Raw genomic sequence first — 26,806 nt, forward strand, 5'->3', positions numbered from 1 at the left:
TATTTTAGAGTGATAAATAATTTAAGAAAATGACAATTATTTAAAATAAATAATTATATTAAGAATAGATTATGGTCACACCACCTAAGGCAGTTTTTTCCAAGTATGAACGCATTAGATTCCAGCATTATTTTCAATTCCGAGCAAAAAATTTTAAATATTTCTTTTTTAATAAAAAAATTACGGAAACATAGTCGTTTTAAATGTATTTATAAATGTACAGCACTCAAACACGCCCCATAGGGAGCCCACTGGGGCATGTTCTAAGAGAGAGAGACACTCCACAAGAGGCGTGACCTGGAAGAGAGAGACATGCCCCAAATGAGGCGTGTTTAATGAGAGAAACACGCTCCACAGAGGGTGTGACCTGCGTGGCAAACCTGCCCAATCAAGGCATGAGTGTCTCAATTCTTCTCTATTTAAACCCTTCTCCTCTCCACACTCTTCACAACTATTATCCATTTACATAATTTTTTTTACTTATTTATTCATATTCTGTTTTGTATTTTTCATTAATATTTTAAGAATGAGCTCAAATTCTGATTTTATTCGTGTTGTTCTATATTATAATGGTAGAAAAATGAAAGGTCGTCGCAATGTAGTTTTTGAAGGAGAAAAAAGCCATAACGTATTAAGCGGAACTCAACAGTTTCCTAACTGCATCAGACGATTCGCCAAAAATTAGGCCTCGAAGATACCCAATCGATCACTCTGGTCACGACAAAATTATGGCAATCTGAACAATACATTAGTTTGCAAGTGATGGATGACGAAGACGTAGATATGGTAATGGAAGAATTCTTGAACCAGTCTAGAAAAGATTTCTTAGAGTTGTACGTGGATATTGCCAGAGCAGAGAATGTTGTTTTACCTATGAGGTCAGTTGCTTGCAATTCTCCCTGTAATGCATCATCATCTGCTGTTCCAGTTGTTAACATGTCTGAAGCAGCTGAACATGACCCTTCCTGGGTTATGGATGACGACTATGATGATGATGATGAGAAAAATATTGCAATGGAAGATCGTCTTCTTGCGGAGGATGCGAGTGCTTCAGACAATGACAGAGAATGTAGCAGGTCCTCTACTCAAATCCAGCCATGGCATGATTTGTGGGAGTCTCAAATCGTAGAAATCATGACATGGCCTCGAGTCAAATACCACAACATCCTGAAGGTATGTTAGGAAACAACTCATATATGCGTATATGGTTTTGTTGATGTAATTTATTCTTGTTGTTACTATTATTAATTAGTACATGCAGGTGATAATGTTGTTACTCCTTTTTGGGATAGAATCTCACATTACATATATATTGATTGCGATCATTTGAGTGAAAAAGAATCATATACCGAGGGTTCAGGTTCAATCCAAGGAGCAAACTTTGGGTATTACCGTCGTAGGTAGTACCATTCCCAAATTAGAAAATAATATGGGCATAAAAGGAAATGAATAAAAAAAGGGATTAAAATGGAATAAAAACTTCTTATTTTAGTAAAATGATGTACCCAACTCGGTACAACTGTAGTATTTAAAAAATTTACCAATCCAAGGTCCATGGCAATTAGGGTTTAGGGTTTAATATTGCTTACTCTAATATTTAAAAAAATTAAATTAAAATGTATTTTTTATTTAAAAGTATATGTTCGTTTATTACTATTCCATATAATTATATTAGTTCACTAATCATACCTTACGTCACTAACCAATTTCTAAGTCACTAACCATTTTCTAACATAAGCCACTAACCATTTTCTAAGCCACTAACTATTTCCTACATCACTAATATAATATATATGTTGTTGTAATTAAAAACTAGAAAGCATATATTGAGATTACTTGAGTGACAGAGCTTCGTTGTGCAAAAAGCTGAAGACGAAATCTAGAGAGAAATCAGAGGTTATTTTTAGAGAGAATGTGTGAAGAGGGAAAAATGAAAAAGTGGGGCATATATAGGCCACACAGATCACGCCTCCTGTGGGGCGTGTCTCTCTCCTCCGGATCACGCCTCCTATGGGGCGTGTCTAGAGGTGGCAAAGTGGGTGACCCGCCTCGCGCCCTGTCCCAACCCGCCAAAAAATGAGTCAGCCCGCCCCGCCCCGCTTTTGAAAGTGGGCTGAAAAACTCAGCCTGCACTGCCTCGTTTGGCGGGTTGGGCGGGATGGCCCGCCAGCCCAAGCCTATTTTACACTGACCAGCCTATGTCCGCCATCAACCCGCCAAAATATGAGTCTCCCCCGCTCCGCCTCGCTTTTGAGATGAGTTGAAAAACTCAGTCCGCCTTGTCCCGTTTGACGAATTAGCCCGTCGAGTCGAGCCCGTTTTGTCGGCTCTAGATGTGTCTCTCTTCTAGAGCACGCCCTCTGTGAGGCGTGTCTCTCTCCAAATGGTCACGTCTCCTGTGGAGGTGTTTGAGTACTATACATTTATGAATACATTCAATATGACTACATTTTCATAATTTTTTATTAGAAAAACAATATTTAAATTCGTTTGCCTTCAGTCCCATTGTCCTAAGTAACTTTATCTCTTCTCAGTTAAGGAGCGTTTGGTAGAAGAGAAATTTTTTATTTATCCGAGAAATAAATATTACTGGAATATAGTGGAAAATATATTTTTGATGAAATGTTACTAAAAAGTGTTTGGTAGGGTCAAATTTTTTTGGGATTCTATGGTTAAATTTACTGAGTGTATGTTTGGTTGGTTGTGAAATATTAATGAAAATATGAGGATATTTTACAAAAATAACCTCAGTTTTACTTTTTTGTTTGAAATATTATATTGAACACTACTGAAGAAAATGAAGAAACGTATCTGGGTTTGCTGTCAGACAGATTCATTACATACTTCTAAACATAAAGCGGTCCACAAAGCTTGCAAATGCTTTCACACTACTGAGGAAAACGAAGAAATATATCTTGTGCCAATATGCTATCAAGTGGTACTCAAAGCTTCCAAATGCTTTCACACAGTTTGTATGAAAAGGAAGGTTAATTTTGTCATCAATTTCACGCCTGAATTTCCACTTCCTCGGGCACCAAATATTTCCATCTAATCCATGGAACAATTCAAGTGCAGACTGTACAATAAGTTACACACAACAGCCATTGTTGGGAAATGTTTTTAGTCTGGATTGTTTTTTATTTTTGGGTACATGGATATGTTACTTCCCCAACCATGGTTTCCCGGGCAATGAAAATTAATCCGGGTACCAAACGCCTCCTTAGATTCTAATATTAGATTCCAAGTACGGACACATTAGATTCCATTATTAATACCTTAATCTCATGGCGTGTGCCCTCCACACTTCAATATCTTAACTTGTTTTACATTTTGTTTCATTTGCAGCCAAGCTCCACGGCAGATATTCAACCAAGCCACAGCCAAGAAAACCCCTCAAAAGTCTCCAACTTCCACGTGGAAGCACAGAGAGATCAGGAGGTGCAAGAGGTGGAGGATCCTAAATATAATAATAATAATAATAATAATAAAGGCCAATTAAAGTAGGGAAAGCAAGGAGGAGGATTCTAAATGTTATTAATTAAGCGCATCAAATCTTGATAAAGCCTACATACACTGCATAAACACTGCCACTTAATTTGGTGTATAAATTTCTTAATTATCATATGGCCGCTCAAACAAAACCAACAACACGGTCTTTGAACTAGCTAGTGTGCATTCTGCATATTTTTCTGGATCCGGTTGAAGGAATATGGGAGTTTCCCCATTTCAACTTCCCTCGATTGTGGCATGCATGCCTAGAACAAAACGTATTCTATATTGTCATTCATAGAAATATTTGCACACCACAAGCTAGGCATGTGTGGGGAACCCCTCCAATTTGTTTAATTATAATTTGACTATGGTGACCATTGACTAAACCCATATTTTGATCTGACAATATCACATGCTAAAACTGTACCCTTCCAAATTCTTTTGTATACTATTATAATTTATTTTATTTTAATCACCATTTAAGTTTTGGGTTAAGGGAGATAACTGTTCCATTTATTGTCCCTCTAATTAAAAAATAAATGATATCTCTGCAAAAGAAACTAAACAACTGGGAAATAGATCCTCTCATATGGAAACAAACATGACATGGTCACGTGGGAAGATCATAACTATAGAAAGGTAAATCAACGGTTATGATTTTGTAACTACCTATTCTAATATTTTTTCTTTCTCTTCCTTTATTACCATTCATCCACTTTTGTATGGTTATGATTCTCCACATGATCATGTAATATATTTTTTTCACTCTAGATCCAAACAACTGAGATGAGATAGAGAGGATTAATGGCTTTTTGACCCTTTTGCCCCTCATTAAATAATTAATAACCAATTTGCCTCTCCCCCAGAACTATCCACCATCCTGCCCCCGTTTAGTCGATTAAGTTGCACTTTTAATCGACTAAATGGGCAAAACTCAGAAATCATGTAACACGAATTTTAGTCGACTAAAAACTCACCTTAATCGACTATATTCGTTGCACTTTTAGTCGACTAAGCCCATTATTTAGTCGACTAAATATCGCGAAAAACCCTATATCCAGACCTTTCTCGGTCTCATTTGCATTATATTCGAAATCAAAACTCCTCTTTCTCTTGTTTGTCAGCTGTGATCCTTCCAATCACCCTTCCATTTCATCCCACCAACTCTAAGGCATAGTAATTGTGAAAAAGCCGATGGGCAAATTGGTTATTAATTATTTAATGAGGGGCAAAAGGGTCAAAAAGCCGTGGACTAATCTCATTTAAAGCACAGAATTTTTTTCGATAAAGTGTTAATTTTCTTTTTTTAGGTGGTTATAAAGGGTTAATTTTTTTTTGTACATATAAAGGGTTAATTTTCGACTATAAAAAAAAAGACTAGAAAAGGGGAACATTATATGTTTTCAACTCTTATAGTAGGATCAATTTACAAAGTTATTGAACATACTTTACTTGATGCACTCATTAAACATATAATTTTATTCAATTGATGCACTCTTTAATTCTATTTAATAAAAGGAAAAAGTGTTTGTGATTTTAAATAACATAAAATTATGTCATTTTAAGAAAGGGATAGACACAAAATAATTTTTTTATTTAAAATTAAATTAAAAAACCATCAACTTTCTCTCCCATGATTTTCATTTCTTGTGTCTATCTCTCTTCTAAAACGACATAACTTATGTCATTTAAAATGACAAATATCAAACCCTAAATAAAAATACCTAAAAGTAAAAAAAAGATTAAAATTAATAATTTTTAAATTGAAAAATAATTTTTAAAAAATGACAATTATTTAATATGAAGAATTATATTAAGAATGGATTATGGTAGCAACACCTAAGGCAGTTTCTTCCCAAGTGTGAACGCATTAGATTCCAATTAATTTGAGTGTCACCTATCCTAAATGGCGACCACTTACCATATTCTCTTCCCACTTGTCTTTCCATCTATATATACTTTTATCTATGGCGTGTGTCCTCCACACTTCTATATATCTCAACTCTTAAGTTCCTTCTCTTTACCTCTTTTACTTTTTATCTTTCATTTGCAGCTACCCAAGTTCCATGGCAGACATTCAACCAAGCCACATAGAAGAAAATCCTTCGAAGATGGCCAACTTCGATGTGGAACACCAAAGAGTAAGAGGTCAAGTGGTGGAGGTTTTTGACTATGCAAAGAGGGCACAGTGGCTTAGGGCTGCTGTTTTGGGTGCAAATGATGGTTTGCTCTCAACAGCATCGCTCATGATGGGTGTTGGTGCTGTCCGTAAGGATTCTAAGACCATGATTCTTACTGGTATTGCAGGCATGGTTGCTGGTGCTTGCAGCATGGCCATTGGAGAGTTTGTTTCCGTTTATGCACAGTATGATATTGAGCTTTCTCAGATGAAAAGAGAAGGAAACACTGATCACAAAGAGAATTTGCCTAACCCCTATTACGCTGCCCTAGCCTCCTACCTTGCCTTTGCTGTCGGTGCGGCGGTGCCGCTTCTTGGGGCGGCGTTTATAAAAGATTATAAGGTGAGGTTGGGGGTGGTGGTGGCTGTTGTGAGCCTTGCTTTGATTGTTTTTGGAGGTTTGGGTGCTGTTCTTGGGAAAGCACCCTTCTTTAAGTCATCTTTGAGGGTTTTGATTGGAGGATGGCTCGCCATGGCAGTTACTTTTGGCTTAACCAAGCTTGTCGATCATTTTGGAGTTTAATCCATATGTTTTCCAACACTTGATCTTCTGCCTCTTCCGAGTTAGATATGTTTTAGCTTGATCATGCATGTTTTATTGCTACATAGATATATGTAAATTCTCTTATGTGATAACTATTAATTTGTCTATGATCGAACGATTATGGTTGTTTCACATAATTTCGTATTACATAGAATGGATTCATTCCAATATAGGGGAGGCTAAACACGAGGATTGGTGTTGTTGTCATAAGTAACGTCTGAATGTCATATAGGTTCAAAGTATGTAACAAAGCCTATTATAAATATAAGATAAGATTGTCTGTTAATCTATTATAAATCATATGCTTAAGGAGAACTCTATAGTTCCAGCTTTATGCATATATTTTTATTTGATGATGCCTTTTTATTTTACATAGTTTAAAGAAAGTTTATGAATATGTTAATGGTCCCAAGCTGTACAAAATCTGAAAAATAGGGTTTTCAAATATTTGTGCAATAACTTTTTTTATTTATTTACAACACTATCATAGAGGTTTTAACTTATAATCTCGATCAAAACTACTATTTTTTTTGTGGAGCCTACAATTCAATTTTCCCATATCTGCTTTCGTCTTCTTTGTTTCAATGAGGCCCAGAAAACGCGTTTGTTGTTTTGAGTATAGATTCTTCATCTTTGTCGACTGCAGCCAACAGACTGATACGTTAATTTATTTCTATTCAATCTTAATTAAACAGAGGGAACTTAGTGGAATGATTTATTAATTTTTTTTTTTTTTAAAAGAAGAGTCTTGAACTTTGGCTCAGGTTTTTACTTTCAAATATACATAATACATGGTGCGTTATGGCAGATTGATTAGAGTGTTCTTATTTGGGTTGCACAAATATGAAATCTAGAATTTTGGTGAGAAAAATAAATTGAAAGGACCCAATCCCACAGCTTTAGCTACCGAAGTTGAACAGCATTCAAGAATAGAAATCCACCGGTTAATAATAGATATTAATCCATATGTCCTGTTCTCTAACTATGTCCGGCCATAGGGAATAAAATACCTAATGTTATTTTAGAAAATTTTATTTAGTGCCTTGTTTGGAATTTTATTTTTTTTTAGCTAGAAGCTACTTATAAGCATAAGTTAGGCCAAACAGATTTTGGAAAAAGCTCTTATAATGAAAAGCTTGATCTTTTTTGTATAACGAAGAAAAAAGCTCTTCTTTTAAGCTCTTATCTACTTTTCTTGAATTGTGTGTTTTTTTTTTAAATAAAGAGTTATAAAGATAGAAAGAGATGATTTTTTTTAAAATATGTGCTTTTAAGCTAAAATTTTTATGTAATTAACAAACAGCTTTTAGTTTTTTTTAATGGGTCTGATCACCCACATTTTTGTTTGTTGCATGAAACAATTTACAACATGAGGAACATATTCCCTATATAGGGTTAAATATTTATCCAGCCAGTTGAGATAAGCTTATCTCAAGTCACCCCTTATAACTATGTACTAAGGGTAGTACATATATAGTTATAATGTTAAAGTTACTTTTTTCTCTCTCTTCAAACACTATCGAGAACTTGTATGCTGACGTGGAGAGAAAAAAAATCATGTTTAACATTATAACTATGTACTACCCTTAGTACATGGTTATAAGTGTGGGGCTTGAGATAAGCTTATCTCAAATGGCTGAAGAAATATTTTTTTCCTTATATATATATATATATATATATATATATATATATATATCTATATACATACATATATACACACAGGGTTTCAATTTTCTCATGCAGTAGGATAAAATTTTCTTATACTATAGACACATCTTGTGTGGGACCCACATCTATTACAAAAACAAAAATAATAAAATAAATTGTTTCATGAAAATCGAAGGATCACTAGTAGGAGAAAATAATTCTCCTACAACATGAGAAAATGGTTCTCTCTCTATATATATATATAGCCTTTAATGTTTCTACGATAAATATAGATAATTTATGTACATTCACTTCCAAAACGACGTCGTTTTGTGTTGAAAAATTAAAAAATTATAATGAGTAAGACTATTATAATCCTAAAATAAATTATAATTATAAAAATACCTTGATTTTCGCTCCAAAACAATGTCGTTTTGGACTCATTGTAAATAACTTATCTACATTGACTACAAAAAAAATGAATATATATATAGGGGTTTACATTTCTACCGCTGCTGTATGTGCAGCAATCAAATTCTTGCCATATATATATTTGAAAGCATTAAATGCGAGAAATCATAATCATACAAAGGATGAAAGCATTAAATGCGGGAAATCATAACCATACACCTGTCGTTGTTGTACGTAAAGCGGCTGTAGAAATAATTTTACCATATATATATATATATATATATATGGAAAAAAGTGTGTCATTTTAAATGATATAAAGTTATGTCATTTTAAGAGAGAGATAGACACAAAATAATATTTTTTATTTAAAATTTAAATTAACAAAAATCACTCACTTTCTCTCTCGTGATTTTCATTTCTTGTGTCTATCTCTCTCCTAAAATGACATAACTTATGTCCTTTAAAAAGACAAACATCAAATCCTATATATATATATATATATATATATATATATATATGGATCTAACGTTTCTCCTGCCACAGGAAATAAAATTATCTCCAGCAATTCTAAAACTACGTTTGACTGTTGAGAGAGTTAATGAAGAGTATTTTGGAAAAATTCATAAAACAAATTAAGAATTAAATAAAATTCTTATAATATTCTTTATTAATTTTTCAATTCTTAAAATGATATAATTTTGGAATTGTTAGAAATTACTTTATCTTTCATTGCTGAAGAAATATTTTTTCGTATATTATAATATAATTAAATGGCAAAAACCAGGATGAAGTTGTGATTTCTGACTGAGGGGAGGAGTCTGAAAGTAATAGAAGCATATAAAAACAAAAGAAAGGAACGCACACGCAACCCACAAGCCAGTAATGCTATTTTATTAGAAAATAGGATAATAACCTTGATCTAAATCGCATAGAAGGAGCAGTCTAATAACAGGCAAACAGTGATATTTGCCTATATTAGCCATTAAGAATCATGTTAATCATACAGTGATACTAAGGTGGCATAGTAAGTCTTTGAGGGCATTTTCGTCAGGGTTCATTTTCACCTTTTGCCATATATCAGCTAATTTTGAAAAATCACGTCGAAGAAGTCTTTCTAAATAGTCACTTGTGCTTCATTTCTACAGCCAAATATGAAAAGTTATGCAAATAAAATAGGTGGGAAAATCTTAAGAAATCATCTACCAAAAAAGGACTTCCACAATTGTCAAGTTAATTTGCATGGGCAACTTTTAAAAAATCCCCAACCAAACAGCACAAGTTCATTACACAAATATTGACTTAAATATTATAGTGCCTTGCAGATATCTACATCGACTTGTTTATGATAATTCACGATATGACGCATTCACATTTCATAATCTTGCAAATAAGTGGGCTTTCTGGTAACTCTTTTGCTTGTGGGCCTCATGCCTGCAGATTTCGAGTCTATATTGTCAGCATTTGGATTATCAGAAGCTTGGTAGTCAGTTATGGATTGGCCTACTACAATATCTCAAAAATAATTGGATGGTGCTGACAGAATCATTAGTTACACTGAAATATGGGAATGGGGGACAGTGGTCCCACAGTATTGAGTACTCATTATATCACTATATAAAGTTAGCATAAAGTAATTCAATCATCTATTAGTATTTATTTACCTATCCTTCATAATTAATATCATATGAGTTCATTTTTATTTTATTTTTACAAAGGAATACCTATTACAAAAATAATGAAAATATGCTCGAACTGAGGATGATGGGAATAACATTATTATTATTTTTTATGAAGCTTTCTAAGTAAGGAAGTACTTGTGTCGCCAACTCTTTAGTTAATAAATAAATAATTATAAAATATATACTTAAATAATTAATTCTAAGAAAAATTATAAATAAAAATATTGAAATAATCAATAAAAATAAATCACTATAAAATTATTTATATTCTTACAAAGTATAATAAAAAAACATATCTTTAAATTAAATAATTATATGACTTAATTATATTCATATTATATGATGCATGGATCTTAAAATAAAAATCCTAAACCCTAAACATAAAATTGTATCATTTAGGTTGAGCATAACAACTATTAGAGAATCAATTTTTTTTAAAATTTTTTTTTTTCAAAAACAGAAACGGATAGAAACAGTGTTTGATAAAATATTTTTTTTCCCAGGATCCAATATAATTTTTGTGCTGTAAAATAAAAATAAATAAATTTTTTTCTCAATTTCGAGACGCAAAAAAAGAATCATATTTATGTTTTTTTTTATTCGCCACTCTCAACGCTTTATCTAAAAAAAATGACTCTTCCTTATTCGTTCAATGCTTCTACATTATGTAAGTTTTTTTTTTTCTTCTCTTTTCCCTTTTTTTCTCCTTTTCTTTTTTCTTATAACATTTTTCTCCTTTTCTTTTTTCTTATAACATTTTTCTCCCTCCTTCTTCATTCTTCTTTTCTCCCGTATTATCGTAGCTTTTCTTTTCGTTGTTCTTTTTTTCTTTCTTCTTTACTATGGTTGTTCTTTCTGGCTTTGCTTCATTTTTCTACTATGATTCTAAGTAAATCCACTCTATAAAGCACGCAAGAGAAAATAAGAAAAAGAGATAATGATAAAATTACGGGAAAGAAAATGAGAGTTTTTTTTTTAATTTAAATTTTAAATAAAAAATCACTAATTTTAATTAAAATGACCATAATATTTTTCCCTTCAAATAAACGAATTAAAAGTAAAATTTTAAATAATTTGGTACAAAAATGTAATTGTAATTTGACCAAAATTGGCAAATGAGATGGATTCCTAATTGAAGTTTGATCCGAAATATAGGCTCTGCAAAACCCAAACAACGCCACTGTCCAACACCACCCCTTACTCTCTGCAACCTCCCTTCGCACTCTGCAATGTAAGCCTCAAAGTTTCTCTCTTTCTTCCATTTCTCTTCTGTCAGATCTATGATTTATCTTTCATTTGAGTGTAAACACTTCTTATGTCCCCGCTTTTCAAATCTAGGGTTTTGAAATTCGGTTGCAATTAAGTTTTTTTGTTTAGGTTGTTCTTTATAAAAACACATGTAAAACCGATTACGATAATGATCCCGAAATGGGCTTCTTAGCTCACGCTTGATTGCTTCAGAAATTGTGGGGATTGGAACTTGATTTGGAGTCTCTGTTTGACTTTGATGCAAAAGTTTAATTTTCTTTAAACTGGTTTTTCGGGGATGCTGTTTGTATTCTGTGAATTCAAAATGGGGGATTGTTGATTCACAAGCTTTTAGGTGTGACCTCTCGAGAGATTTGGTTAATCCAATGGCAGAAATGATATCAGGGGTGCTTGCTTGCTGTATGCTAGAAATTGATGTCATTCATTGCTAACTAGTTGGTGATTGTTTATATTCGGTACTTTTGCTGAAATGTTCGCTCTTGTTTTGATTTACACTATGCTCTGTGGCGTTTGGGATAAATTCCAGCAAAAAATGATGCTTTAAATAATTCCGATGATGAGTTTGTGGTTGATTTAGCAAACATAATTTCAGGTGGCCCAGAAAAACATATGCTGACTTTCTTGACATTTTTGCTTTTTAAATTTCATTTTGTCAGTTTGATAATACCTGTTTCCCTTCACTTGGTTGCATGAGCTTTCTGTTTATTATTTTCTTTGTATTGATGCTTTTGCTAGTTCTAATTGTAATTTGTCACATTAATGATTGTGATTTCCCAAGATTAGTATGCCTGCTTATTTGGAATTTGATTGGTTTGATTTGGTCCTATATAATTGTGGTTCCAATAGCTTCTGCTGAGTTATTCTGATCATGTATTTTATTTTTCATTTCATTTTTCTTTTTTTATGACATTCCTATCCTATTTATTGATTTTCATTCATCTTTGGATTTTATTATGATTTTAGGGCTGACGAGGAACCTGTTGATCAGAAGAGATATTTTGAAGAGTCTTGCAAACCGAAATGTGTGAAACCATTGCTTGAATATCAGGTGCGCTTTTTTAAAGTGCAGAATTATAAGCTGGATCATGTAAATATGAGCTTTGTGCTTAATTTAAGTGATCAGTACAAAATTCTTTTATTTTCCAGATTTAAAAATTGATAGTAGATGGGTGCTGTAATTGGAATTTACTGCTATTGGTTTAATTATACTGTCCCTTTTGCACTGGCAAAATTTATATGTGGTCTACTGAAAAATATAATTGGAGAATTCTAGAGCAGCAAGTGTGTATGAAAAGAAGGATGAAGGGAGTACTAGCAAGATTCAAGAAAAGAAGAGAACTAAGAGATGAAATGTAAAAAAATAAATAAATATTGGAGGATTTATATGTTGTCTTTGGCCAAGGATCTAATATCTTATTGTATGAATGGTTTAGAGCCAATGAATAGGTCAGAGAGTGATAAAACTGAACTATTATAATGAGCTACAGCATGATAGTCCGAGTACTTTTCTGTTATTCTGATGTATTTTGCTCCTCTCATATTCTATGGAGAATATAATACTTCTGCCGAATTCGTTACTGGGGGATTTTGGGATTCTGCTCCAAGTGAGGAATGTTCTTATAAAACTGCTGGTAGATGTATTAATAGCATGCAAATAATTATATAAGACTGCTGGAAAGTTGGCACAAATTGAACTTCGTAAGAAGCAGGGCCTTGGGGACCGTGGGGTCAGGGTAGAAATCTTAGGTTCAATTCTATGTTGAAAAAAAACATTGCATTTGTGGTGGCTTCCTCTTACATCCCCTCCCCTCTTTGTAGTTGAGAGAACTAATATACTCGTATCATTTGTAAGCACCTTAGATTTTGAGTTAGTTGAATAGATACCCTCAGTGATAGTCTCAATGAACAAAATTTAGTAATAAAGAATCAAATTGGCAAACTTTTGCTCTTGCTTGACAGGGAAAAGTAATTCTTTAAATTGCTACAGGCGTGCGTTAAAAGGATAGAGGGAGATGAATCTGGGCACAAACACTGCACTGGACAATATTTTGATTATTGGTCTTGTATTGACAAATGTGTAAGTATTACTGTTTAGTTAGTAAATAACCATTGAACGATTTTGTTTGCTTCCACATTCTCTGATAAATCATAATTCTGTAATGCAGGTTGCACTAAAGCTATTCTCCAAACTGAAGTAATAGGGGAGAATTTCTTGGTATATTATCATTGCGATCTGTTCTATTTTTCATTCATGAATAACCGCTCCTAAACATTTGATTTTGTAACCAAACTATATGCCCTGTATGGTCATTGTGTTTACTGTGAAATTTTGAACCCATGGAGGGAGACCTTAGATTATGATTAATAAGAATATTATGCCAAATATGGATTCAACATTTTTAATAGGTTTTACAGTGTGGTTTTGGAGCGTGGATTTTTGGATTTCTTGTCTAAGTGGTCAGTGCGTCACAGCTGAATACAAAAATAGCCCTGCACCAAAAAACTTCATAATATATGTTGTCCTTTGTGCTCCAATGATATTAAACTGAAACGTCAAATTGTTGAGCTAGCTTTGCTCTGTAAATATATAAACACGTGGCGTTGCTTGATATGTTTGGGGACAACGCTGGCTTGTGTGCCTAGGTCTCGTTCAGGGGTGCTTGGCTGTTTTTGTGGTTCTTTATAGGTGTGTTGGGCTGGTGGTGGGTTTCTTCAATCCCTTTTTTCATTATACGCTTTCACATTTCATCATGAGGTGAAGTTATCATCAAGTTTAGGGATTATAAAAGCACAACAGTAGTTCCTAATGGATTACAAGGTGAAGTAGCTTATTTTTTTTTTATTTTTTTTATGGTGGTTAACTATAAAGTTTTCCTGAGCAATGGATCGTAATAATAGGTTATGAGGTGCAATAGTAGTTATATTATATGTCTAAGGCTAGCGGGGCTTATCTTGATTTTTGAAAATGCTAATTGTTATAAAAGTAATTTGAAGATTTGTTATGAAAGCCTTTGTAAGGAGTATTTTTCTTCTACTACCTTTTTCTTTCACTTTTTTCTCTGACCATTTTACTTTTTTCACTCATTTGATCGATACCACATTATTTTTAATAACATGTATGGAAATCTTTTCATTCCAAGTAGTATTTCATCCAAGAGAGAATCTAGATGTTATATTTATCGACATCTACAAAAAGGCTAGCTCGATTATAACAATTATCAGTCCGCCCAAACAACATAGAAAGTAATTTCGTTGTTTAGTAGCCATTGCAGTGCAATGTATACTGGATAGGAAGTCTCTTGGGATTGTTGTGGGTCTCAAGTTTCAGGGTCTTTTTCCTGTTCAATAATATAAAAACGTTTCTTGTCATTTTTAACTGCTACAACCAAGTCCCTTTACAATAAGGACCTCGACATGACCTCTGAAGCACGGACACGGGTTTTTGGAAGAAAATTGCGTTCGGACACGCGGACAACTTTTTGGGACACGTTGACTAAAGGGACACGCGATTTTGACCGAATCTGACACGCGGTCAACGTATTTGGACACGATTTGATATTTTTTTGTAAAAATAAAATAAAATTGCAATTTAAAAAAAAAGAAAATATTTAATAAAAATTGAAAAGTTTAGAAATGGAGACCCCTATCTTGTTAAGTTCTGCTGTCTTCACCTGGAGCTACTCCTCTTCTTCGTCGTTGGCCCTCGCCTCTTCTTCCTATGCTCGTCGTCTACTCTCCGGTCTGAATCAGAAACCTGGTAAGTCTCTTTCGATCTTGATCTCAACTGCTGCTACTTTGAGTTGACGTCGTTGTGAGCTGTGTAAACTCTTTTCATTTTAATTTGTTTTGTTTTGTTTTGACCAAGGTAGCAACTAGCAAGCAGCAAGAGTGGAGAAATGGAGAACAGGGCAGTGCTACGGGAATGGTTCGACCGAGTTGACTCGGACACAAGTGGAGGCATATTCATAACAGCGCTCTAACTCAAGGTTTTTTTTTTTATTTCAATTTCAATTTCAATTGATTTGTGATTTATAAAATTGGGTTGCAGGTGAGTTATATATAAAATTGGGTTCCCTGTCTGTGGGTTCTCCATCTTCATCTACTTCAATGGATCATCATCAACAAACAGCTGTGGAGTATAGGAATTCACAAGGAGGGATGTACCCGGATGTCATGGAAACCTTTTTAGAGTGAATGGGGGAGAAAAGCTAACTAAGTTGTACAAGGGAGAATGAAAAATGAAAAGTTGTATTAGGCAAAGTTATTTGTGTTCCTTTTCATGTGTTTGCTTTCTTTCCACTTCGTAAAAAGTGTTTCTTTCATCCACTTAGTGCAACTTGATTAATGATAATTTCTTTCTCTCTTTTTCATGCTGTCTTACTTACATATCTTATATATCCACAAGCAATAAGTTATTACAATTTTCTGAAAGAGTAACATGTAATTTAATCAGATGGTGTGGTCAGTTAGCATAACCAAGCAAACTGGGTATTCAATACACTGAATTGTGTTTGTAGTCAATTGTGTGTATGGTTTCTATTTTTCCCCTCTCTACATTATGTGTTTTATTTCCTATACCATATAGTTTTAGTAACGTTTCTTGGGTATACTTTTATTTGATGGTAAAATAAATGAAGATGGATTGGTGGAGTTACAAGCAGAATGGGAAAATGTAAGGAAAATTATGGAGCTACAAAAAGTTTGATATAACTCCACCACTCAATTAGAAAGCAGTATGAATTTCTCCACAATGCCTTGTGAGTGGTCTACACTCTTGGGATGTTCTTTATTTTTGCTTAATATTTATGTTATGAAATTTGAATATTTGATTAGTTATATGACTTATTATGAGTTGCTATATGTATTAAATGTAAACTATATTATTTAAACTATATTATTTATATTATAAATATTATTTAATATCAAAACGTGTCCCAACGTGTCGAAATTTGACATTTTTTAGAATTAACGTGTCGGGGTGTCGTGTCGTGTCCCGTGTCCGTGCATCATAGCATATGACCATCTGCATTTTTTATTTTTATATTTGGTAAGCTGCATTTTTTATTTTTTGGTAAATAGGTAAGCTACATTTTATATCAACAAGAACAACACTTTTACCTTTACCTCAAACCAATTAGTGTCGGCATTTGATGAATATAAATAAATAAAATTAATTTTTTAAAAAAGAAATAATAATAATAATAATAATAATAATAATAATAATAATAATAATAACAAATAAAATAAAATGAAAAATAAGATATGAAAATTAATAATTGAAAAAGTAACTAAATGAGAAATAAATAAAATAGTTTACGTAGTTTCACCTTCAAAAAATTTTAAATGAAAAATTATTTCTATTTTTGTTGCATACAATTTTTTTTTACCACATTCACCTAAAAGTGGATGAATCCTTTTATAATGGGAAGAGAGAAAAAAATTAATAAAATATAATAATACCCATTAATTTTTATGTTAAAAACAAAAAAAAACCACTCCCCATTAACCTCGACTAGCGAATGTGAAGTGGAGGAAATCCTTGTACGCAGTTTTACCTTTACATAATTGGAAAGAGGCTGTTTCCTGGATTCGAACTCATAAAATTTCAGTCACGAGGAAATTTTTATGTTAATGACAGAAAAAAATTTCTTTCCAAAAAGAGAGCAGTAAGAAATAATGAATGTTCCTACAAGAATGTTGTCGACTTGAGAGTAATTAGTTAGATAGTGTCTATCATAAACATTTAATTTAATATTAAACATACGTTGAATTACAAAACCCCTAGTAAGAATATATCACTATCTAAAAAACATCTCTATACATCTTAATTATTAAGTTTCAAAACCTATGCTAAGAATGTAGCACTATCCAAAATATAACTCTATACATGTTAATTTGCAAAAGGAGTGCCTAAGAAATAATACGATAAACGGTGCTAACATAATTTTCCGCCACCTTACTTTCTCTTTGACTTGAAAACTAAGGAACGAGCATCTCTAAGTAAGCCTTCTTTTCACAAATTTTCATCCATCTATTTTGTTTTAGCTAAGTTGGCAACTATAATTTTTAATGAGGAAACCGAACAATATGTTAATAACAGGCTAAGTAAAAGTAATACCCAAAAATAATAACAATATATTAATGACGATTCTAAATGATATTAAATGCATCAAAATCCTGGTGAAACATACACTGCATAAACATTCCAGAAACCAACTACAGCTCTAAACTCTAGATTGGAAGCTGTAATTACTTATGCAAAGCATAAAGGCAATTGTAATTACTTATGCAAAGCACAAAGGCAATTTATTTCACCTACATCCGATGCAATACAATGAGGTTGCAACTTCCCATCCTGAAACCAGGCAGCACGCTTCTGCATAAGCTCGTTCAGAAAATCATCAAGCTTCTCAATAGTGATGTTTGGCATCACCACCACATGTGCGATGTTTCCCTTGCATGCCAACTGCCACTTGCGTACAAATTCCTCATCATGTGGCCGCTCAAACACAACCGTACTGCTCAGCTCATTTAGCATTGCACCAATCCCGGCCTCAACAAGGCGGTCTTTGAAGTAGTGTGCATTACGCAAGCATTTTTGTACTTCTTTCTGAAAACCTCTGTATCCTTTCCGGTTTAAGGTATACCAAAGGAATATGGGAGCATGGCCATTCCGGCTACCCATGATTGTGGCATCTCTAGAAGCAAGGTATTCTACATTCCTGGAAAGAGCATTAACATACTCCAATCTTGTTATCTGCACACCACAAGGCATTGGACACCCCACGAATTTGTGGCCAGAAACGCTAACACTGCCAATAGGCTTCTTAAAAGTAACTTTTGGAGCCTGACATAGCGGAATTAAAAAATAAATAAATATCAACTCAGTCAACACATATGACATCAAATACAAAATAACAAAGAACGTGGAAAGATTCACATCTATACAGGAATAGCTCTCAATTGCTTGGTTTAGCAACCAATCAATGACAAACAATCCAACATTAGATGGGTCATTGGGTTTGGTTTGACCAAGAAGCATGAAATTTTAATTCTTTATTTATTTTTCTCTCTTAATTTTTTTTTCCCCCTGAATCTTTTATTTTCTTGCTTTGTATTTGGGTTCATCTAGTGAACTAGTTTGGGATAAGGTAGATGTTGATGATGTATTCTTAAATATAATCTTGTTAGAACAAAAAGAATATTCCCAGACTGAAAATGGAATAATAGGCGCAGTTTCATTTGCATGTAAATAATCAACGATAATATGTGACCAAAGTTGATCATAGTAACGGGGATTAGAACTATAAAAATTGGTCTTTATTGCAAGAGTGCAAATGCACGACAAAATGGACCACCATAAAATATACCGGTAAATCATGGAAGAAACCAAAATGCTGTCCGCTAATTTGAAATTTACAAACAACCAGAACGAAAATAAAAAATCAGAATTTTCTATCAAAACAGATGAAGATAGCAAATGTAAATTTCAACATTATATCTCATAAGGCTAAAAAATTAGAGTACTGTTGCACTTACGCGTTTCACGAAAGGCATCATCAGACCAAACAAAGCCCCATCACAATGGATGTAGAACCTGTCATGCGAAAATCCAGCTTCTTCAAGTTTCTTAATGACCAGATCAAGGTCATCCACAGCTCCTTTCACAGTTGTACCTGCAAAGTTTCAGCTGCATGAGTCAGAATCAACAAAGGGAAGAGGGAGACATGGGCGAGAGAGCAACAGTGACGGAGAAACTTGCCTATGTTCACATTTATAATTGCTGGCTTGTCCTGGTGACAGAGAAGCTTGGCCTTGAAGTCATCACAATCAATCTCCCCAGAACAAAGAGTCTCAACCTTCACACATTCCATTCTGTACATGCGAGCAGCTTTAAAAATGGAATAATGTGACTCCCGTGAGGCATACAAAATCCCATCTGGCAGGACCTCTCTTCTGCAAAAGTCATTTAACCACATTAGTGTGCTTTACAAACTAACAAAATGTTGAACTAAATCAGACTAGCTGAATCTAACCCAACAAGGATGCCATGGAGATTGCCTTCTGTCCCACAATTTGTGATATAGCCCCAGTACTCATTTTTCTCCAGTTCCCACAATCGGGCAAACCAATCCAAAACACCAACTTCAAACTGCCGGGAGTGGACACCATAATTGCTTTCAATAAATGGATCTCCCAGGTTGTTTATGGAAAAGTGCTGAAGTTGATTGAGTGCACCATAGTCAAAATCCAAATTATAGGGGTAGCCTGCAATAGATTTTCCATAAATTAAATATGAGATGCACATAACTCCAGGGGTCAAATGAAGAAATAAGGCGCTAAAAAGTTAGACAAAATCCTGATAAAATGATTTGACAAAACAGAAACAAAATTAATATAAGTGTACTGTTATAGATTCTTTAAATGATAAGTTCCAAAATATTTGACACATCAAAAACATTTTTCATTACTCTCTATACAATGAAATGAGCATTCTTCAAGTATATGAACTGAAATCATAAGGGGGAAAAAAAAATCTTCATGGTTCCAGCTGACTGAATGCTTTCTAGTTATACCCATCTACTTCTTTAGAAGGCACAATCTTAAATGTGTCCTTTTGTGCACCAAGGCAATATGCAGTGAATTTGGAAATAAAAGAAAGGTAGTTACAAATGCATTCTGAGCAGGAGAGAGTAACACAAAAGGACAATCTGTATCGAAAAAGAGTCAAATGCTTTCCTTGGTGTCAACATGGAAAATATCAAAATTGTTTTACATTCTTTATCAGTGTAATATCAGGTGCTAATCACTTCCAGAAGATAAAATACTAAGTAATAAAGGCACAAGTAATCATACACTGCAATTTCATGCACAAACATAATCAAGCTTCCTTTCCTAAAACTTGGAAATCAAAGAATGATTATCAAACCCAAGGGAAAAAAATATGTGAATAAAAGATCCCACTAACTTTATATGGTTCCATATATCTAAGAAATAATGAGAATTCTTGATCACAATATTTCTCACAATAAGAAAAACCAAGATTTGAACTGATGTTCATTCATTAAAACTTCATAAATTGTATTAATTTATCCTAAATTTTGTTCAAATTTGGTGGATGCAAAACCATGACCATCAGGGGTTTTGGAATTTCAAAGTTACGAAACATCAGATAAGTCCAAATTCCAGAACATACATTACAAGTTCAGTAGAGTTGGTTCAAAGGGGAATCCATTTCAAGACTATGCCAATGACAACTGACGTTGTACTACAAAAATTATGGTTTTATGGACTAGCACATTGTGGATGTAGCATGTTTTTATGGCAGAAACCAGAAACCCACATTGTATTCTTTGTTAGATATATATTTATATATATATATATATATATATATATATATATATATATATATAAATTTTTACATGTAATTTGTCAATTATTTGGGACCCTGAATTATGCAGGTAGGTTAAATGCGTCCCACACAGTTGTAATGCCTTCAAATCAATGCCCTGAACCTTTAGAGAAAGTTATGACCAAAACTTGCTAGTCAATACAGGCTTTCCACCAGAAATATGAGCAGAATACAAAGCAAACAGAGAATGACAGGTGATGAAGGTGAGCTAATGCATGAAGTACAAGTGCAGTGCCAATTGGTGAGTGCTGGTGCTGGGTTGGGTTGTCATCCCCAAGGAGCTAACAGAGTTTCCTGTATGTCAAGTCATAAATCACAGTGCCTAACCTCTCATATATATGAATCAAAATACTAGGGGAAAACCAAAAGCAGCAATGATCTGAATAATTGGGTTGATGACCCGAATACAACAACATAAATGCAATTAGAAAAACCAATAATATCAAACGAGTAAATATAGTCAAACCTAAATGATGCTTTGTCCTTTCAGTCAAAGCTCTTTTGTATTTGGACAACACGCTTGCCATATAAGCTTCCCGTTCCCCAGTAACCTCATCATCTGCATCAGGTTCTGTGACTTCTAGACACATGGTATGAATATTTCTTCCCAGTACTATATCTCTTTTTTCTTTTCCCTTACCGATCTGATCCTCCTCCTTGACAATGCCATTCTCAGCAATTACAGGAGGCACAGGATCTTTGATGATGGCTGTCGCATCAAAGTCCTCGGGCAATGGTTCCACTGCTCCATTGATGCTCAAATCGTCAGCTACATCAACACTTCCAACCATTTTGTTACCCACGAAACAAGAATACCTGACAAAACAGATTACACGAGTGAATTATAAAAATGAGAACCAAAATAAAAATGAAAAATAAAGCAAAAGACTAGTGAATCCAAAAACCGGAGAAAAACCAAGGTTTCACATATAAAATCCTACAATCTCTCTCCATTCAGTTTAAGAATCACAACATATACAAATTCTTAACAATTGTCCTCTTGTATCAAAGGTTTTGCATGGAAGCAAGACTACACAGAAGAAAGTGAAACAAGCCAAATCAAGAGCACCTAGACAGGAAACAGCAATTCATTCACCGATCTATGAAATTTTCCGTTAAATCCAAATTAAAATAAAATTCTAGGCCATCATTGGGAACCCAGCCACCAAAAACATAACAAAGATCAAGGTTTATAAAGCTCAATTTCCAATGCCAGAATAAATCAAAATGAATTTATTCCAGATAACTTAATAATGTTATCGTTCAATAAAACCTCTAAAACCAAAATTAGAACAGTGAGTATTCCTCAAGCACATAAATTGCTCGGGATTCAAATGTTTTTGAGATAACCTATACATTCGCAGCATATCACGTCACATGCATAAATATCCAAACTCAGTGGAACTCTGACCTAATGAAATACAGCAAAATCCACAATTACGAAGAAAAGGCATAATAATGCATTACGAGCTACAAGATGCTTGAAAGACCAAAAAATAAATAAAAAACGAAACTAGGCACGTAGATCTGAAAGAATAGGAAGAAGAAGAAGAAGATAACCTACCTGCAGGAATCGGAACCGAAAAACGGGAGAGTGACTCGGGCACGAGATGCAACAAAATGGGAAAGAGAGGGAAAAAGAGAGGCGGAACATGCCTACATTTATAGTTGCGTAAGTGACGCGCTTCTTTCCTTATGCTTTGACCGACAACTGCACCCACACGCATGTGATTCCGCGAGGCGGAATGATTCACTGCCTTCACGTGAAACAGAATCTTCACTGAAGGTAAATTTATATATAACGGCTTTATTAATCTAAGCTTGTAAGAGATTAATTCTCTTATATATTTATAGACATAATTATGGGTGGAGTTTATTTACTTATAAAAAATAAAAAAAAATAAAAATTTCTTTCATATTATGGGTAGCCGGAATGGCCATGCTCCTATCATAAACAAAATTCTATTGTAAGAAAGTAGTTCTCTAAGATGGGTATGTAAAAAAGAGATATTATCTTGTATAAAAATAATATTTTCCTATATATAATTGGAATACGATATTCTGACAATCAAATAATGTTACTACCAATGTAATTACCACATCTTAACCGTTGATTTCCGCCGATCAACGGTTATCATTTTCCAAATCAAACTCATTAATTATTATTAATTCGCAATAAATGATAACTGTTGATTGGCGAAAATCAACGGTTAAGATATGGCAGTAACATTGATAGTAACATTATTTGGTTGTCACAATATTCTATTCCTAATATAATTTCTTTGAAGTTTTAACAATTTTGCTAACGAAGATTTCGAATTTGTGATTTTATATATGGTAGGAAAAAAAAAGTAGAAATATATTTTCTTTTATATAATTTACTCAAGTTTTTCTTTTTGTTATATATTTAATTTTAATGACTCAAAGTCATTTTATATGAATTGAAAAAAGCCAGTTTATAATTTTAATTATTAATATATTTTTTATTTGATTTAATTACCTTTTATTAAAATACTTAAATAATGATTCATTATTAACTTTCCTACTCATTCAATATTATCAAAAATAAAATTAAAAAATTATTACAAAAAATAGTTATTACTTTAAAAGATTTAAATAACAAATGAAATAAAATATAACAGAAATAACTTTGTAAAAGTGACGGATTAAAAAGAAAAAATAAACGAGATAGTAAATTCCAATCGTACACCCAAAGCAAATCCATTCAAATTTGTCGTTTATGGATGTATTTATCTATATCTATACTTCGAAGACACAAAATATCTAAAACGGGAAATTGTTACTAATTTAAAATTAAAAATATCTCATCCCGACTGATATTTTCTGCACTAAAAAAAATCTTAATCCCTTAATGAGTAAAGTATTTGAACTGTTTGTGTTTGTGTAGAGCCATTATAAAGTTAACATATCAATTTAGGAGTAGTATTAGTAGCAATGGTATGACCAAGATTTGGTTAGAGTTTTTCTTGTGATAGGCAGGTATACTCCAATCTTAGGGTGAAAATATGGGTTGAGTTCCGTGGGTCAACCCGTCAAAACGGGACGGGTTAGGTTGAAGTTTTCAATCCACTAAGTCACCTCAATCCGCTCCGTCTAGAAGTGGGTCAAAACGAGTTCAACTCGTTGTGAGGCGGGTTGATCGGCCGGGTTATAATTTTTTTTTTTTTTACAATTAGGTAGTATTTCATTAGTCTTTAAATTTTTGTGATATCCAATTTTTTTTTATCTTAGTACTTCTTAGAAAAATAAAGAATAACAATTTTATTTATGACAAATGTTATCTATATATAAATTCCTAAAGAATGTTTGATAAATATTAGAATACATTTAATATTGAGATTAAAAAAATATAGAGAAGTGTGAAATAAAATAAAATAATATTAGAAAAATTCATAAAATAAATTTGTCTTTGAATTTTAATTAATTTTTTTTTCAATTAGCGGATTGACCCGCCAACCCACCATAAAACAGGGTGGATTCATTTTTCTAACTCATATTTTTTGACGGGTCAACCCGCCCTGCCCCGTTTTTGACAGGTTGGTGGTGGGACGGGGCGGGTCAGGGCGAGTCAACTCAAATTGCCACTCCTACTCCAATCAGAGAGAGTATTTCACTATGACTCTATATTTTAGCAAAATAACACTTCATAAAGATGAAAAATATAAGTGTGTCCCATCAATGGGTGAAAAGGGGTAATTAAAAAAGAGGGGTTCAGGCATGGAAAACAAAATTAGGATTGTGTCAAGCCTTATCTCTGTTGCAAGGCATACTGTGTTGACTGTCAATGTACAACAAATAGCAAGGCAAGAATAAAGAGAATAATATGTGACGAGGCGTGGATACTCTCATTTAATTTAACATGAAGTGAGAGGATTTTAATCATTAATAATTAAATTAATAGTAATGAGTTTTTTATATTTTTTTCTCTCTCTTTCCTTATTATCATTAATTCACCCATGTATGATTATAATTGCCTCATATAATATGGTCATGTTAATTAGCACATGAGAGGATCCACTCCCTCATAAAATATCATCTAAAAAGTTCTAAACATGAGGTATTAATATTGGACCCAATCTGGTGGGCCTATCAAATGGGCTGGCCATAACAGTATTTAATACTCTTTGTTAAATTACCAAATACTTATAAAAGTTTCAATATTTACTACCAAAAATAATTTCAATATTTTTAATTTATTAGAATTTTAAATGCTTTATTTCTAACTACTGCAACCAATTTTTTTATACATTTTAAGGAGGGGTGTGAATGGAAAAAATCATAAGAGATTAAAAAAAAAATATGGGTGTAAATGATTTAAAGCAAAACTTTTTTTTCCTTTTTCCTTTAACTAAAGCATTCCCATAACTATTGTAATTCTAACCCCTAAAAAACAATCGTGACTTAAAAACATTGTTAATAATTAAGTTCTCCAACATTGAAATTTCGATTATTTTTAAAAAACGTTTGGTTATTTGTCAGTTTGCTAAACTTTCTCCGAAATTGTGAAAATACAACGTAAATATTTAATCTTAATAATTTTGACATATCTAAAACGAGGGATATCTTTTAGAAACAAAGTATAAAGTTATACTTAATAATTAAAAGATAAAAAAGAATAAATTTTAAAAATATCATAATTTTTAATTTTGGAAATATTTTTTTTTTTTTAAAATTTATTTAAAGTCGATAATAAGTTAAAAATCAAACACAGATGAAATAGTATTAACCTTCCGTTGATATAGTTAAAATATAATTTATACTTGATGAATGAGAGAAAAAAATAATGTTGTTATCAAAAAAATAAATAATGTATTTCTTTGCAGCATGAAAACGTTAAACGGGGAACTGTTACCAGTCCAATACCGTAACTCAAGATATCACCAGAAATGTAGGAAAAAGAAAATGCAGCTCAGTTTCTCGGAAACTCAACTGATTCTGGCAATTGAATACGCACATGAGTTGTCATCTTTGAATGCGTGAGTGTAAATTAACCTCGAATCTTCCGCCAACCATCTACGAATTCTCCTGGCAAATGTGGAGACCGGAGAAGAATTAGAAAACCTTCATTCCTGATTCCCCCTCGTTCACTTATCATTTTTTTTTTTTTTTTGTAAATACTGACTTATCATTATTTAGATACTCATCATCATATGCCCGTTATTAAAATAACTCCTAATTATTGAATATTTTTCAGCAAGTTTTTCATATTATTTTATCGGATATGATTTTTTTAAATTGATATTGAATCTTTGAATGTGTGTTGATATAGTGACACAATAAATTAATATATCTTATTTCCAAAAAAAAAAAATTAATATATCTTTTATGATTTAATGTTTATCATTTTTAACAAAACTATATCGTTTTTGTGTGTTTTGTCATTTTTTTTTAATTTATAAAATTAGAAATAAATAAAAAATAGAGGAGATAGAATGTAAAAACACACCAAAATGACATGATTTCATTAAAAATAACATAATTTTGTTCATTTAAAATGACAAATAATTTTCATAATTTTTTATTTTCAAACATTTTATCATCTCAAATAATATAATATAGTCTCAAGATATTATTATGACACTAAGGGTGTGTTTGGTACAAGAAAAAAAATTTAGTATCTGAGAATCTCAATTACTGAAAATACAATAAAAAATTGAATTTACCCATAATTGTTGAATGTTACAAACAAGTTGTTTGGTTCATCAAAATATTATCGAAAATATTAGGTAAAGATTACTGATTCTATGTTTGGTTTAGAATGAAATATTACTGAAAATATGACGTTATATTACAAAAATAACCCATGAATGTTTTTACTTTCAAGATTACAAAAAGCTGTGCTGGGCTATTTTTGTCTCAAATTTTGATACAGTGCTTTTCCTTCATGTTGGATTATGAATTATCATGTTATTTTTGATAATCTGAATAGTAATTTTTCTTTGTAAATCATATTACGAGTAATACAAGGATGTCAATTTATGTTTACTTGTACCAAATATGTCAATTTATGTTTACGAAAATACCTTTATCAATAATCTTTCAAATAACCTTGTACGAAACAGATCCTAATTTGTCTATTCCTTACGAAACCAAAGAAAATATCATAATTTGCCATAATTCAATTAAAACATTAACAAGAAAATGTCATACTT

The 26,806-nt window shown here is 32.6% G+C and overlaps 3 protein-coding genes across 3 annotated transcripts; 2 read left to right on the forward strand and 1 right to left on the reverse strand.

Annotated features, from left to right (window-relative positions):
- The first annotated feature begins 5,645 nt into the window (after positions 1 to 5,645).
- On the forward strand, positions 5,646 to 6,194 carry LOC133308015 (vacuolar iron transporter homolog 1-like). Its single transcript, XM_061508604.1, has one exon. It carries the CDS (start codon positions 5,739 to 5,741, stop codon positions 6,192 to 6,194), a length of 456 nt encoding a protein of 151 aa, XP_061364588.1. The 5' UTR covers positions 5,646 to 5,738.
- Positions 6,195 to 11,061: 4,867 nt separating this feature from the next.
- LOC133308014 (cytochrome b-c1 complex subunit 6-1, mitochondrial) lies at positions 11,062 to 13,626 on the forward strand. The gene is made up of 4 exons (XM_061508603.1): positions 11,062 to 11,183; positions 12,185 to 12,269; positions 13,209 to 13,298; positions 13,387 to 13,626. Coding segments are annotated over exons 1-4 (210 nt in total). The 5' UTR covers positions 11,062 to 11,181; the 3' UTR covers positions 13,420 to 13,626.
- Positions 13,627 to 17,344: 3,718 nt separating this feature from the next.
- LOC133308000 (serine decarboxylase 1) lies at positions 17,345 to 22,327 on the reverse strand. The gene is made up of 6 exons (XM_061508584.1): positions 22,198 to 22,327; positions 21,100 to 21,449; positions 19,258 to 19,489; positions 18,984 to 19,177; positions 18,761 to 18,897; positions 17,345 to 18,068 (listed from the first exon to the last, which is right to left on the reverse strand). The coding sequence occupies exons 2-6, from the start codon at positions 21,422 to 21,424 to the stop codon at positions 17,502 to 17,504; spliced, it is 1,455 nt and encodes a 484-aa protein (XP_061364568.1). The 5' UTR covers positions 21,425 to 21,449; positions 22,198 to 22,327; the 3' UTR covers positions 17,345 to 17,501.
- Between the last annotated feature and the right edge of the window lie 4,479 nt (positions 22,328 to 26,806).

Source organism: Gastrolobium bilobum, unplaced genomic scaffold (assembly GCF_033153095.1).
Source record: "Gastrolobium bilobum isolate Gb01-03AN ecotype WA unplaced genomic scaffold, APGP_CSIRO_Gbil_v1 utg30775, whole genome shotgun sequence".
In the NCBI taxonomy this organism is placed as follows: domain Eukaryota; kingdom Viridiplantae; phylum Streptophyta; class Magnoliopsida; order Fabales; family Fabaceae; genus Gastrolobium; species Gastrolobium bilobum.